At 55.2% G+C, this 14,897-nt stretch overlaps 1 protein-coding gene and 1 long non-coding RNA gene across 18 annotated transcripts in view; one reads left to right on the forward strand and one right to left on the reverse strand.

Moving 5' to 3' along the window:
* LOC108349039 (uncharacterized) overlaps positions 1 to 14,897 on the reverse strand; it is an 84,653-nt gene that overhangs the window by 39,131 nt on the left and 30,625 nt on the right. The window lies entirely within an intron of this gene.
* Scube3 (signal peptide, CUB domain and EGF like domain containing 3) overlaps positions 10,065 to 14,897 on the forward strand; it is a 31,958-nt gene continuing 27,125 nt past the window's right edge. Inside the window, exon 1 of one of the 2 annotated variants that reach the window (XM_039098519.2) lies at positions 10,065 to 10,541. In XM_039098519.2, the coding sequence (XP_038954447.1) occupies positions 10,457 to 10,541 (85 nt within the window). In that variant the 5' untranslated portion in view covers positions 10,065 to 10,456. The remainder of the gene's footprint in view (positions 10,542 to 14,897) is intronic. The other variant, NM_001271362.2, reaches the window with a different exon arrangement.

Here is a 14,897-nt window from a genome sequence, read left to right on the forward strand (position 1 = left end):
CCCTGAGCTGCATAGGTGGGGACCCTGAGTGCCTCTGAGGACAGATGTTATTAAACCGTCTCTCCGTAAGCCCCAGGCCTCCAGATGCAATCCATCTGTCTGCCTCATTTTCTCACTAGGGTTTTATATTGATGCTTCCGTCTATGGATACCGTCACGTCACGTCCTGCCCCGTATGCTAATCAGTCCTAGGCGTGTTTCCTACCCATGGAGTCATTCTGAATCTCTGCATCCTTTAAGCGCACAACTGTAGGTTGAAGATCAAGCAATGGTTATAAAGAAACACCTACAACTGATACATCTTCCTTCCCCAGTGAGAGAACACCTCATTCGCCTCTAAAATGCACTTGCACTGTGTTTGAGGCCAGTGGTTGTTGGAGGAAGCTTCCGGGGTCTCACGTAAAACTTCACCCGGGGGCTCGAGGATGGAATGTTGGACAGCGGCACCTACTGGTGATGCTCGGCATCGCAGCCTAGAAGACGCTCAGCTCAGCGGGGCCAGACCCAGGAGTTGAAAGCCTGACACTCCAGACCTGAGCAATTTTGCTCCTGATCCCGAGGCAACGCAGTGCTCTGGGGTTCAGGGACACCGGGAAGAGCTTGCACCCCAGCCCGCTGTGACTTCCTGCAGATCGGATGTTCCTAGACCAGAGTAGGACCCCAGGGAATCCCCGATTTAGTTCTGCAAGGTCAGCTCGGAGGACAGGGTGAGGATGTGGGGGACACACACCTGCCAGCACAGAGCCTGGCTGGGATTAGGCTGGGGCTGAAGCCAGCCTGGGTTACATAGTGAGACCCTGTCTCCAAGAAAAATAAATTAAATAAGTATTAAGTCAATGAGGAGACCTCTTGCCAAAAATAAAAAATTAAAAAAAAAAAATAGAAACTGGCTAAGGTTGGTAACACTACAACATCCGGAGCAGACACGCCAACAACGCCTCTCTTGGTTTTTTCAGATGCTTCTAGGAGGACTATTGGTCCATAGCTGTCCTGCGAGAAGGCAGCAGGAGCCACTGGGAGCTCTCCAAGTCCTCTGTGCACTGAAGCTCATGAACAGCCCACTCTCCATCTTTCCTTTTGAGCTAACACCCACAGGACGGGGACTGGTAAGAGACAGAGGTCCAATGCTACCCCTCCATCTTTCCCTTGGAAGGGCGGGGGTGTGGGGTGAGACATAGGGAGCCTGGACTGAGACAAAGAAGCCTATGTGAGGTGCCTCTTCCACTCAGGGTGGGACCGTCAAGGGGAACACTGGCCACGGACCAGAGGCCTTGTCCATAACCTGTATGGGGCTGTTTAAACGTGAGGTCAAAGGGGCAGACCTGGGAGGCAGCTCATCTCAGAGAAGTGAGATGGAGAAGTGGCTCTGTGGTTAGAAGGTTCTTGGCACCCACAAAGCCCCAGGCCGTACACAGAGCCCCTAGTTCTGTATAAACCAGTGTGGTGGCATGCTCTGCAAATTCCAGAACCTGGGAGACAGCAGTGAGAAGGTCAGGACTTCAAGGTCGTCCTTAGATATAGAGAGAGTCAGAGGCTAGCCTGGGCTGCATAAGATGCTCTCTCGAACACACAAAAGGATTGTCTGCAACCGTGTTTTAAGTGTCAGCATGCGGATCTCTGGCAGCAGTAGAGACTCTTGGAGGGTCCCACTTAGGACTCCGCCTGCTCATAGCTCAGCTGGGATCTGTCTATGGGACCCGCTCTATCTTCTCTCACCCCAGGTCTCTGGCATCAGGCTTCTTCCTGGCCAGTCTCCTGCCTCAGACTATTGAATCCAGGCCGTTGCCATCCAGTGCTCCAAACTTTGGGGGACGTTCTGATATCTGTATTGGGAGGTTCTAGCTTCCCATCTTTGTCTTCTGGAATACAAGGACCCCCTGTTTCTCCCTGGTTTCATTTGGCTACGGGTCTCCTTCACTCCATGGACACGTGGCTGCCCTGTGCCTGTTAGGCCGTCTGTATCATCTCCAAGCTGAGGAGAGGCAGGGAGACCATGGTGAGGGCTGCTCTTCCTAGACTGAGGGTTCCCATGGACACCCCTTGTTCCTTCGTGGTATTTTTTCCCCCTTTGGTTAATTCTGATGCAGGGTCTCATGTAGCCCAGGCTGCCCTGATATCTAAAGATGACCTTGAACTCATTGCCTAGATGACAGACATCACACAGCCATCCACTCCCTTATCCTTTCAGTCATGCAACGAGTGTCTGTTCAAGCATCACTGGCCGACATGTGCTTGAGGCTGAGGCTACAGTGGAGACCAAAAAACGCTCTGCCCTGAGAGGCCTGGCAGACCTGTGGAAGGTCAACAGGCACAACACAAACAGGGCCTTCATGTGGGTATGGGTGTGGGTGTGGGTGTGTGAGTGAGTGTGAGTGTGAGTGTGTGTGTGAGAATATGTGTGTATGTTGTGAGTGTGAGTGTGTGTGAGTGTGAGTATATATGTGTGTAAGTGTATATGAGTGTGTGTGAGAGTGTGTGAGTGTGTGAAAGTATGTGTGAGAGTGTGTGTGAGAGAGTGAGTGTGTGAATGTGTGAATGTGTGAGAATATGTGTGAGTGTATGTGTGTGTGTGAGTGCTGTGTGTATATGAATGTGTGTGAGTGTGTGAGTATGTGTGTGCGTGAGTATATGTGTGAGTATGTGTGAGAGTGTGTGTGTGTATGAGTATGTGAGAGTGTGTGTGTATGTGTGTGTGAGTGTGTATGAGTGTGTGAGAGTATGTATGAGTATGTGTGAGTGTGTGAGTGTGTGTGTGTGTGTGTGTGTGTGTAGGGCCATTGAGTTCCAATCTGCTGGGGTAGTAAGGTGGCTTCAGAGATTAGATGTCTCTGAAGTTGGATCTTTAAGGACAGCAGTGACCAGCTGTCTGGCAGGAGCTTATGCTCTGGGTATGCAGTAGTTTGGGAGGGACAGCTAAGATCATCACAGAGAAAGGTTCAGAGCTGGCATGCAGGGCCACCAAACTATGCTGAGGCATCAGGAAGTCATCCTGTCTGGCAATGGTTCCTGGGCGACACTGCAGGTTCAGGACAGGAAGAAGGGAGGGATTTCAGGGTCATCAGAGCTAAGGACACCGACTGGCTATGACCACCGAGTGGGGTCATGAGGTCACTCAGCTCAGCTCAGCTCTTAGGAAGTAGGGAGGGCAGGGGCAGGCAATGACAGGAGTAAGGGCCAGGTTGAGTTCATACCACTGAAGCCTGGGCACGAGGTTCAGCTGGCAGAATGCTCCCACGGCATGCGTGAAACCTTCATTCCACCCCCAGCCCCTCATGAATGGGGTGTGGTGAAGCAGGACCCCTGAAGCCCCAGCACTGGGGAGGTAGAGGCAGAAGGATAAGAAATCCAAGGTCATCCTCGGCTCTGTATGGAGGCCAACCAGGTCAACGGAAGATCCCGCCCCAAACGCTGAACGTGATCTAGCACACACACCTGTAATCCCAGCACACGGGAGACAGAGGCAGCTGGATCTGGTGGTTTCAGGGCCACCCTGCTCTACACAGTAAATCCCAAGATAGTCAAGGCTATGCAAAGAGACCCTGCCTCAAAAACAAAAAAAAAAAAAAAGAAAACAAACAAACAAGACAACAACAGGAGAAACAAGATCTTGTCTCAAAATAGGAGCTGGCAAAAAAAAAAAAAAAAAAAAAGTGGGGAGACCTAGGGAGGAGCCTGCAGAGTGTGTGAGGGCCAGGAGGTGGTCAGGGGACTTAGTGATACAGGCTTAGGAGGGGGCTAAGGGTTTCCACATGCTACACCGCTGTTCCCCTCACCCCAGCAGCCTAGATCTAGTTCCTAGGGAAGGAGGCACAGATTAGAGAGGAGAGGCCTCTCCCAGTCCCCCCCTTGACCAGGCAAGAATTTACACTCAGGACTGACTAATGGATGGCCCAGTCTGTATTCCTTTCCCGGCCATGGCTCTCCATCATGAAAGGTCAGGGAGGGAGGGGGGGAGGGGGGGTATCCAAGTTCCACATGCCAACTGCTCTAACGTGAAACTTGCCAGGAGAAGATCCAGGGAAAGGAGGGGCTTCCAAGATGGGAGAGAAGATTGTACCAGAGGCCTCGGGATGACGCAGACAGGTCAAGCTTTGATAAGACCTGGCAGGCAGCCCAGGGTGGAAAATGCATGTGGAAGCCCCAGGAGACCTTGGCTCCCGGGCAGTGTCGGGACCTTGCTTCGGTAGAGCGAGGGGTGACCCGGTCAGGACCGATACAGGCAGGCTCCTGCTAGAAGCCCGGGGGGCCTGAGAGGTTGGCATGGGTTCTTGCTGAGGCTTACGCTGTGTTAGGAGGGGGAGGAAGCTGGGGCGGAAGGCTAATCTATGGGGTGAGCAGGTTTGCACATATGGTATTGGCTAAGAGGAAAGACCTCTCTTCCAACCCAAAGGCAGAGGGAGGGATGGGATGTGGGATGTCCGTGCTAATGAAGGATGCTGACTGGAAAAACAGGGGACAAGGCGGAGGGCAGAGACTGGGAAATAAGTTTCCTCTGGGGAGGTGTGGGGGGCAGGCGTTGTCTCTGGGGCGGCTGGAGATACACCTGGCCGTTGGAGGTTAGGAAATTTCTGTTCTCTTCATGCAAAGATCTGAGGAGAGGAAGCCAGCGTCACCTTGACTCAGGTACAGGGAGATGGACAGGGAGGGGGGTTAGACACGGGCGAGGAGACAGCAGCATTGAATGTTTAGAAGAAAGGCTAGGAGATGTGTGACCGGATCCTGGGACCTAGGGCTGGGACACACTGATTCTGCCTATCCTGAGCCATCTCTGATCAGAGCCACCTGGCTGTCACCTAATGAAGACCCCCCTTCCTTTTTGACCTTTCCTTTCCTTTTTGACCACGAGCCTCTACTTACCCTCCATTGATTTGTGTCCATATATCTATTTGTGGATTTATGTCTGTCCTTTTAAAATTCGTCAAGGTAGAGCTGACACCTTGTCCGGGAATCCTTTTCCAGTTCCTGTGTCCTAGGATCTGGCATTGTCCTCCTGGGCCCTTCAAGGTCACCGGGACACCGTGTCCTCGGCGCCCGCTAAGACCACCTCAGACTTTGGTGTTCGTTGGGCTCTTCCAACCCAGTGCTAACTCAGTTCCGGCACGGACTGCGTTTTCTTTCCCTCCCTCCCTTCTTTCCTTAAAGATTTTATCTTTACTCACGCGCACTCGAGTGTGCTCTGAATGCGTGCCCTCGGAAGCCAGAAAAGGGTGTTGGAGCCTCTGGAGCTACGGCGGCTGCGAGACACCTTTTGTGGGTGCTGGGAACTGAACTCCGGTCCTCTGCAAAGGCAGCAAGCACCCTTAACCATCCATCGATCCATCTAGCCCCTTCCTGCCTCCGTGCCTGCCTCCGCATGCTGGGGTAACAGGCGTGGGCCGTGGTGCCTCTGTATTATGTGATTATGTGGTGCTGGCCCTTGTGAATGCAGAGCAAAGGCTCTAACCACTGAGCTTCAGACCGGGATCACAGTCCCTAATTCTCTTGCTGTGGGGTGAGGGACAAGGATCCCACAGCATCCTGACATGGAGGGTGGTTGATCAAGCATTAGGAAGAGGGAAAGCAGGAGCCACCTCTGACAGCTCTGACCCTGAGAGCAAAGATTACTACAGGAGCTGGAGAGGCGGCTCGGTGGTTAGAGGCACCGACTGCTCTTCCAGAGGTCCTGAGTTCAATTCCCAGCAACCACACGGTGACTCGCAACGATCTGTAATGGGATCTGATGCCCTCTTCTGGTGTGTCTGAAGACAGCTACAGTGTACTTATATATAATAAATAAATAAATAAAACTATTAAAAAATTACTCCTGATCTAAGATCAAAGGATGAGCCCTGTTTGTGTCTACTCCTTTATATATACTGGGTGACCTTGGGCATATCACGTGACCTCTCTTGTCAGCTGACCTAGGGAGTGGGTCACGTCTTTACCCACTCTCCCGGCTTTTGCCCTGGTTTTGTAGCATTTGATGCAAGTCAGTCTGCCTGCTGGAGCCTCAGTTTTCCTCTCAGTATGAATGGGACTGCACCCAGGCCTGATAGCTCAGGCCTGCAACCCCAGCTTCTCCGCCGAGGTGGGGAGATCACATGTTTAAAGCTGTCGTGGGCTGCAGAGTGAGTTCAAGGCCAGCCCTGAGAACTTAGTGAGCTCTAAACAAAATGTAAGGAAGGAGGGTTAGTGTGTAGCTCGGTGATTGAGTGCTTGCCCAGCATGTGGAGGGGGGGACCGAAGTTCAACACCCGGGTCTATGGCACTGAGGTACTAATTAAAATTCTTGCCTCCCAGGCCTTGGCTGGAGTGTGCGGGAGAGGGCTGGCACGTAAGCCTTCCTCAGTGAGTAGTGGCCGGGAGCTCTAATTTGGCATCTGCAGCTTCCTAAGGTGGGGCAGAGGGCACAAGGAGGCAGGGCCGGAGGGTCAGGTGAGCTCCTTCTCCGTGCTCTGTAAAAAGGAAGGCCACAGATAAAGGCAGTACGCTGGAATGTGTGGAATTTTTGGAACCTTCTCGGAAGGAATGTGTGACAGACAGGGACCTGTTAGGGGTGGTAAGGCACTAGCCCAGTTGACCTTGCCAGTACCCCAAACATCAAAGCCTAGGCTGACCCCGGCTGGCTGTCCCAGGCCCTCCTAGACTCTATCACCCATCCAACACTAGGGCCTTTGTTCCTGCCTGGGTTCTGGAGGAGGCAACCGTGACCTGTACGGGACGCCTTGACGTGCCAGGTGCTCCCCGCCGTGAACCCTGAGAGGCTGGTCAGTGGAGAGGCTAAAGCGGATCCGATATGTAACTGGGCCGAGGGCTGAGGAGCGCTGCCAATGGTCGAGGGCTTCTGCAAGATCCTATTGAGAGCCAAGGGCTGCAGGGCACACCCATGATCCCAGCACTGCAAGGCAGAGGCAGGAGGATCTCTGAGTTCGAGGCCAGCCAGCCTAGTCTGACTTTTAGGACAACCTCGGCTGTAAAATGGAAGGCTGCCTCAAAAAACCAATAAATACGTCAATAACGTAAGATTGAGAGCAATTGAAGAAGAGCGTGGATGTCGACCTCTGGCCACCACCTACACGTGTGCACGTGTGCGCACACACACGTACACATGTACACATGTGTACATACATGTGCTTACACACGTGTGTACACACATATCCGCTTGCACGGGCACGTACACACACGTAACTGGGCTGATGTTTACACACTCATTTAACCATATGGCTCATGGTGGCAGGAGCCCATGTATACCTTGTCTTCCTGGGGCACTGTCACTTGCCAGCTGTGATTCCAAGAAGGGATTAAGTCACCAGGGCAGCTAGGTGGCAGGCAGGGCTTGACACTGATGGTGGGATGGTCCATTCTGGCTTGTACCTGTCCTCCGTGGACTCTATTGCCTGTCAGGCTAGCACCATGGATTGGCTTCTCCTTTGAGCCAAGGCTGAGAATGGTGACAGCAGGGGTTAGGTTCTAATGAGGATGCCCCTGAAAGGATCTGACCCTGACATCAGCTAGGCGCCTCTGGGAGAACTCCCTTACCAGAGACGTTTGTGAAAGAAATACGTATATCTCACAAGCAAGGGAGATGAGGTTCAAAGGCCGATGCGGCTTCCCTGGGCACGGGGATGGCCACTTGTCATGGCAGCCCTTGGGGGATGAAGGCAAGAGGGCTAGGAGGTCAGTGTCATCCTGGGTTAGCCTGGGCTACATGAGACACTATCCAAAAAAAAAAAAAAATTAAGAGTAAATTTTTATTTGGTCCCCAGCTTCGAAAAAAAAAGAAAAAGAAAGAGTAAATTTTTAAAATGCAGTTGGGCAGTGAGTGGGGAGGGTTGGGAGGGGACGGACACTTTGTCAGGAGCTGCTGACAACTCAGAGCTTCTCCCCGATGGTCATGAGTCGCTGTGAGTTTGCAGAAATCTGGGACAGAGCAGAGGGCACCCCAACTCACGGTGCCCAGGCTAGACCCCCTGACACTAACCTCATAGAATCTTCTGGAGGGTGGAAGAGTATACTACCTGCAGGCAGAGAGCAGATCTGTGGGAGAAGCTCCCTGGGTTGTAGAGGAGGAGGAGAGAAGATGGTCAGAGGGAAACGGGAAAGTGGGAAGAGAGAGGAACAGCAGTCAAACATCAGAGCTTCCAGAGGATGCAGTGGCTTGGAAGGGCGTGCCACTCAACGCCCTTCCCACCGAAAACCCCAGGGGGACATCTCGATGTTCAGGGGGTCTGGGAACAATCGAGAAGGCCCCAGAAAACTCTCAAGCTCCTGGAGAGTCCTCCATGCCCACCTTAGCTGTGGGGTGGGAGAAATGAGCAAACCCCGCCTGCCTCAGGATGTATTACAGGTGAAGGCAGGGCGGGAGACAACTTCCCTCCCCACCTTGGGGTGTCTAGGCTCTCCCCACTTCTCCCCAGGCACTGTCTGGCTACCTCCAAGTCAGTCTCAGTCTCTCTCTCTCTCTCTCTCTCTCTCTCTCTCTCTCTCTCTCTCTCTCTCTCTCTCTCCTCTTGTTTGGGGCAAAGAGAATGACAAGTTTGAACTTGTTCTCGGCTTCCACATAATTGGTGGCAGCAGGCGCGGCTGCTCCAGAGGGAGGGGTTTACCAGAGGACTGGGGGAGGAAGGAATCTCAGGAGTGACAGGGCTGGGAGGGACCGCGTTGGGGGTCATCTGACCAACCTCTCTGTGGCCTCCACTCCATTCCCATGACCTGTGTGTTCACCTCCCCCGCGCCATCTCTCGCATTGTACAAGGGGCCTCGAGGATTCCTCTTCCTGGTTTTCCAGGGGCAGTGTTCCCTCCGCATCCTCTAGCCGACAAACCCATCCTCCTTTGTAGCCGGGGAAACTGAGGCCAATCGCTGAGGCCAATCGGGATGGAATCAGAAGCCAAGAGGCATCTGTCTCAGGAGCCGGGACTGGGAAGTCAAAGCCTGTGTTCATTCTCTTCCTCTTCCATTTAATCCCTGCTAAAGGGAGGGCTAAACTCTTCCCCAGGCTAGGAAGGAGTCTGATGACCGAGCCCACCACCCCCCACCCCAGCTGAAGCCCGCTGCCAATGTCAAGGGTTTGAGAACTGAGTCATCTTTAGGGAGACCTTGGTCATTGCCCAGTTCTCCTGGGTACCCTGGGATGATTTTTTTCTTTCCTGCACAAAATTGGCTCTGAAGCCGGACTCTGAGGCCTGGTACAATTGGCTTAGATCAATTGAAGGGGGAGGGGGAAGGGGGACAGTGTCCAGGCCTCGGGGGAACTCGCTCCTTCAGTAGTGTTTCTACTACCTAGCTGCTGCCAGTGAGGTTAGCACTGAAAGCCGGTCTGGAGACTGTACAGAGCCTTTGTGTGTGCCCTAGATGATCGTGGGTTAGCCTCTGCCGGTGTGCTGAGCACTAGACAGTGCATATAGGAGTCACACCGAGAAGGGCGTCTCAGCGGGCCACCTTCAACGCCCACAGAGCCTGCCCTGGGAGCCGGGCACTTTTAGCCCGGACTCATCTGAGTCTGAGGATTGTGTCCAGAGGGTGGGAGTGACTTTAGGGCTAAAGGATCGGAGGACGTTACTTGGCCCGGAATGCGAGCCCATCTCAGTTCCGAGGTGCAGCCCTTCCAGCCTCCCCGACACCTCGCGCCCTCTTTGTCTCCCCACCGAGGTGCGCGTGCAGAGACTTTCGCCGCTCGGCCCTCCTGGCGTGCGAGCGCGGGGGGCGCACCCTTGGCTCCCCCGCTAGCTCCCCTCGGGGAGAGAGCGGACGAGCCGGAGCCCCGGTGCTGTTTGGTCTGGAGCGGAGCGGGGGCTTGCATTGATCCATTGATTGTGCGCGGTCTGCGCCTGACCTCCCTGCTCCCGGGGAAGCCGTCTCCATGGAGACCGGGCCCGCTCCCCCAGCGCCGGATTGTAAATTCCTGCAGGCAGCGGCCCGGCAGCCTGGGGAGGGGGCCGCGCGCCCGGGCGCGCAGGGGGAGCGGCCGCCACGCCGAGGCCCCCTTTGAAAGAAAAAAAAGGGCACGAAAAAGGAGGTGGAGGAGGAGGAGGACGGAGAGAAGCAGGAGGGGCAGTGGGAAGGGGAGGAGGAAGAAAACGAAAAGGAGCAAGGAGAGGAGGAGAAAGAGGAGGAGGAGGAGAAAGGCGAAGAAAAACAGACGGAGCCGGGGAGACGAGAAAGCAAGGGAGGAAGAAAGAGGCAGAAAGGGCGTGTTTAGGCGCTACGTCTCCCCTCCCCTTTCTCAGGTCCCAGCTCGGGCTCTGCGCGCTCGCTCTCGGGCTACAGCTCCCCGCGGGCGAAGCTGGGCGTCGGGTGCGATAGCCCGGGCCGCCCCTCGGGCCGCCGCCCCGCGCCAGCCCGCGCTCCCCACCGCGCGCTCCCCACGCCCAGCCCGGAGCCTCCGCGGGGCGCCCTCCAGTCCCCTCCCCCTCCGCCTCGCGCCCTCCCCGGGGCTGCGACACCCCCGGCGGCCCCGCCGCGCGGAGCTCCAGGCCATGGGCTCGGGGCGCGTCCCCGGGCTCTGCCTGCTCGTCCTGCTGGTCCACGCTCGCGCCGCCCAGCATGGCAAAGCTGCGCAAGGTAAGGGAGGCGCGGCGCGGGGCTGTGGGGCTGCGGGACGGCGGGGTGGCGGGGCGGCGGGGCCCGAGGAACTAGGGCAGGTGCCTGGAAGTGCGTGGCTGTCAGGACCCGGCCCTGTGCCCCGGGACTCCTCGGCCAGGGCTAGACCCTGGGGCGCTGCGCCGCGAGCAATAGCGCCTGGGGTGGGGGGCGGCCAGCAGAAGGGAGCATGCACTTCTGCCGGCTTCTCTGCCACCATCTAGCATCTTCCTCTGAGGTTAGAGAGAATCTTCTCTCAAACATTGCCAGGGACTTCACTTGAGACTGAGGGAAGGAAGTTTTCAACCGCGCCATACACTTGGTAATCTCCTCCCCACCCCGCATGAGGCAGAGTCAGGCCGAAATTTCCAAGTTGCCGTCTTATCAAGACGAAGGATGTTAAAGAAAAACAGGCTCTTTCGTGGTGAAACCGACTGCCTGTCACGGAATAGTAGGGGGCAGTAGGAGAAAATGTCTGTGACTGCCTTCTGGCACGAACGTTGCGTTTCTGCCTTTGGAGGTGGGGGGGGGGGATCCCTTTCGTCTCGCACGGCTTCCACTCCCTATCATAATATTTATTTATTAAGGCCTGGGGTTTCCAGTTCCATTTAAATCCAGGTCAGAATTGCATTAAAATAACAAAGTAAAATTCCAGGCTGGGAGCTCTGACAGATCCCTCTAGGAATTAGAGAGAGAGAGAGACTGGGAGGCCCTCCTGCCCCGGTCCCTGACCCCGAGCTCCCTACCCAGCCAGTCCCAAGGCTGCGCTGGCAGAAACCAGGCTGGTGTCCCACAGTTCTCTGGGGACAGCCTCCCCTCCCCCATTGACCTGCTGTACCCCTCCCCCCACGCTGTCCTCACCCAAAAGAGATTTATATGGACAAAAAGAAAATTCCTCTTAGCGAGATTTTGCCCGGGAGGTAGATTCTGCCTATTGTCCTAGGGGGCTCCTGAAGCCAGTCAGGGATGAAGAGGTGTCTGGGCCAGGAGGAAAGTTGAACTTGGGAGTTGAGGAAGTCTGAGTTGTCTGATAGTCAGTCAGTCGGGTCAGTGTGTCCAGGGGCCTGAGTCTTAAGCAGGGCTATACCACCAGCTTTTCACCGTTGGGGGAAGGTGCTAAGCCAACGCCTCCTCCTCTTCCAAAGCACTGCCTTTTCCCTTGCCCCCTCCAACCCGTCCCATTAACATAATCAAACGCTAGAGACCCTCAGCTGTCAAGTACCAGACCCCACCCCAACTTCCTTCCAGCCCCAAACTGCTGTTTCTGCAGCCTTCCTACCAGACCGCCCGCCCGCTGCTGCTGCCTGGAACAGCCCCTCTCCCACAGTGGATTTGCTTGTGTGTTTTCGTAAACAAAGCTGGCTTTTGTAGTGCACGCTGACTTACTCATAACACGGAATTAGCTGAGGAGTTTAGTCTGAGGAAGGAACAGATTTCGTGCAGTAATCTAGAGACAAGATAAGGGCCCCTTTCAAGTTGGAGCCAGTGTCTGGGATGGGGGGGTCGGCAGGAGGAGAAGCAGCCTATTAAAGGGGCTCCAGGTGCAGCTGGAGACCCCTAAATGGGACAGGTGTTGGAGAACCAAAACTCTCAAGCCCGGAGACCGGAGATCAGCCCGTCTGCTGGGGATAGGGAGTCTGGCACCTTCTTTTATTGGACACCCCCACTGGGTGCTGGGGGATACTCAGCTGGAGTAGAGGTGGTACCCGCAGGGTCCCTGCTTTATCTCAGTCATGGGCCACTCCTGCCCCTGATGAGGTTGCAGTGACCGTGCCCAGCCCCCTTTGGGTTTTCTGAGTCTAGCTGGGCTTAGAATGGAGCCTCCCATTAACCCTGCCTTTCAGGAAATCTGTGAAACCCTGTCCATCTAAGGTTGCCTAACAACAGGTTTGCTGGAATACAGAGCCGTCCTTGGACTCAGATTTGCAGGTAGATGTTACAGGGAAGATGAGAACTATTTGGTCTGAGCCTTGCAGGCTTACCCATAGTGCTGTGGGCTTCGGGAGGCCTCCCGTGCCCCCTCTCGACATACCTCCCATCTATCACCAGGGCTAAGGAGTTCGCCTTTGATGCTACGAGCTTCTCAGTGGCGCTCTAGAGAGTCTGGACGTTACAGGCTCCTTCAGCAGGCATCTTGAAAGGGGCTTCTGCACCCCTGGGACATCTGTGTCTCTGGGAGGGTCAAAGCCATGCACCGGGGGAGGGGAACAAGAACATGATCTCAAGTAGAGAAGAGGACGGGAGAGGAACACCGAAGACGGGGACACCAACACTGGGACGTCCCTGCCCCTCTGCCTCCATGAGGACCGGGGAGCTTTAATCCAGAGTGCTGAGGGTTTTGTCTCAGGGGATGAGTGGAGGGGGTCAGCTGGTGGGACTTGGGGGGGTGAGCTTGCCGGGTACATGGTTTTGAGTGGTTTTCAAGTGCCTGTCTGTGTGTCTTAAAGTAGACAGACTGGATAACCAAGGTAATTGTAAACTTAAAGGCATTAATTTGCTTTGCTTTTTGGGGGGGTGGGGGTGGGGGTGGGGGTGGGGTAGCGATGGGAGGACAGCTATCGTTAAAAAGACCTAATCCTCACTTAGGGCTCAGGTTGCAACTGAATGAAAAGGTCTTTGGGCCTCCAGGGGAACTGGTCCTGTCCCCAGGCAGGCTCTGGGGCAGCCAGGTTGGCCGTCCGCTTTACCTGGTAGTTTTCTTTCCTTGTTAGGGATAGAATTTTGAGAAAGTCACCCGTTTAGAAATCACACCGTCCCCGAGACTGAGGGCGTTCATCCGGGGCTGAACAGTGTCTCTCTGTCTCTGGGTCTCTGTCTGGGAGTGTGTGTCTCTCTCCTTTCCCCCTCCCCTCTCTTCCTCTTTAATGTGGCTGTTCCCTCTCCTCCCTGCTTCCCTCGGCTCCTGTGGCCGGCGTCTACAGTGAGGGGACTGTTCCTCCTAGCCCCTCCCTCTAAAATATGAAATGAAAGCCGTAGCCGTGTCAGCGGGCGCGGGTGGCTCCTCGGGCGGCTGCTACTGCTTATGCCCCACCGAGGCCCTACAGGAGAGAGCAGATAGACAGATGGATGGACAGACTCCACTCTTACAGCCTGTTTTATCTGTTTTCCTTAAGCTCATCCCAACTCTAACAAGGTTTTCAGAAACCCCTTTGACTGCCTTACGAGGCTTGCTGGCATGTCTTAGGTGTGGGGAAAGCCCAGAGCTAGGAGGATATACATTCCTCCCTCTCCCTCCTCCCCCTCCCCCCATCACCTCACATCCCCCTGAGTCTCTGTGGGGTAGAATGGAGAGAGGGGACTAAATGATCTGGGAACCACCACAACCATGACAGGTAAAGGAAGGGGACAGTCATCAGGAACCCTCAGATGAAATTGCTTTCTGGAACCTTCTGGAATCTGAGACCATGAGAACCGGTTTGAGATGCGAGCGGCTAGGACCTGTTGTAAATGGAGGCAGGGCCCGAGTGTGAGTTCAGGGAGTGTGAGGTGTGCGAGCATGCGTGTGCGTGTGTGTGAGCACGTGTGTGTGTGGTGCTCTGGTGACTGGGGGCACGGGGTGGGGTGGGAGGAAGTGGGCAACGTGTGCATTTTGTTTTAGCTGGAGGAGAGGGGCTTGATCCAGAGCCCTGAACTGAGGGTGGGGGAGGGGAGGGCATGGCTTCACATTCTCTGGAGAAGATGGAGGTGGAAAAGCTTGTTGCCAGAACCCACCCTGGTCTCTGCTGCCCCGGCCTGCTTCGGTGTGCGGGTGTGGGCACATGACCACTCAGTAAGAAAGGGTTCCTGTCAGGGCTGGAAACTGTGGAGCGGCTCTGAGGCAGGCTGGCAGTGCTTACGGGAGGCCCAGACCTGGGGAGACAGGAGTCTGGGAAGGAGTGGAGTGCTAGAGCTCAGGGAGAGGTGAAAACGGTCAGCCCTGGGGATGTTTGGAGGGGATGAATGGGTTACTCACCTCACCTGGGCAAACACATTGCCTTTCTGTCTGTAGGCTAGCCACTCTCTTGCCCACTGGCCTGACTGGGGAGGCACTAGGTGGGCAGAAGGTAGGGTGTGAGTTTTGACAAATGCCAAGCCCAATGGCTGGGAGCTTTAGGGTTCGGCCAGTTTTACTGAACTCACTCATATGGGTCAGCTTTAGGCCCCAGGCTTGGTTTTTCACACACAGGGCAGGCCCTCTCCACCTGGACGACCTCTCCTCTGCCTGCTGGAGGCCTGGTTACTTGGTATTTTTCCTCCCCCACCCCCCACCCAATGCCCCTCACCTCGGTTTCCCAAGCATCTAACAGTCTTGTGTCCCATGAGCAGCTAGCTACCCTAGAATTGCGTGTGTGTGTGTGT

This window comes from Rattus norvegicus, chromosome 20 (assembly GCF_036323735.1).
Source record: "Rattus norvegicus strain BN/NHsdMcwi chromosome 20, GRCr8, whole genome shotgun sequence".
Classification (NCBI taxonomy): Eukaryota; Metazoa; Chordata; class Mammalia; order Rodentia; family Muridae; genus Rattus; species Rattus norvegicus.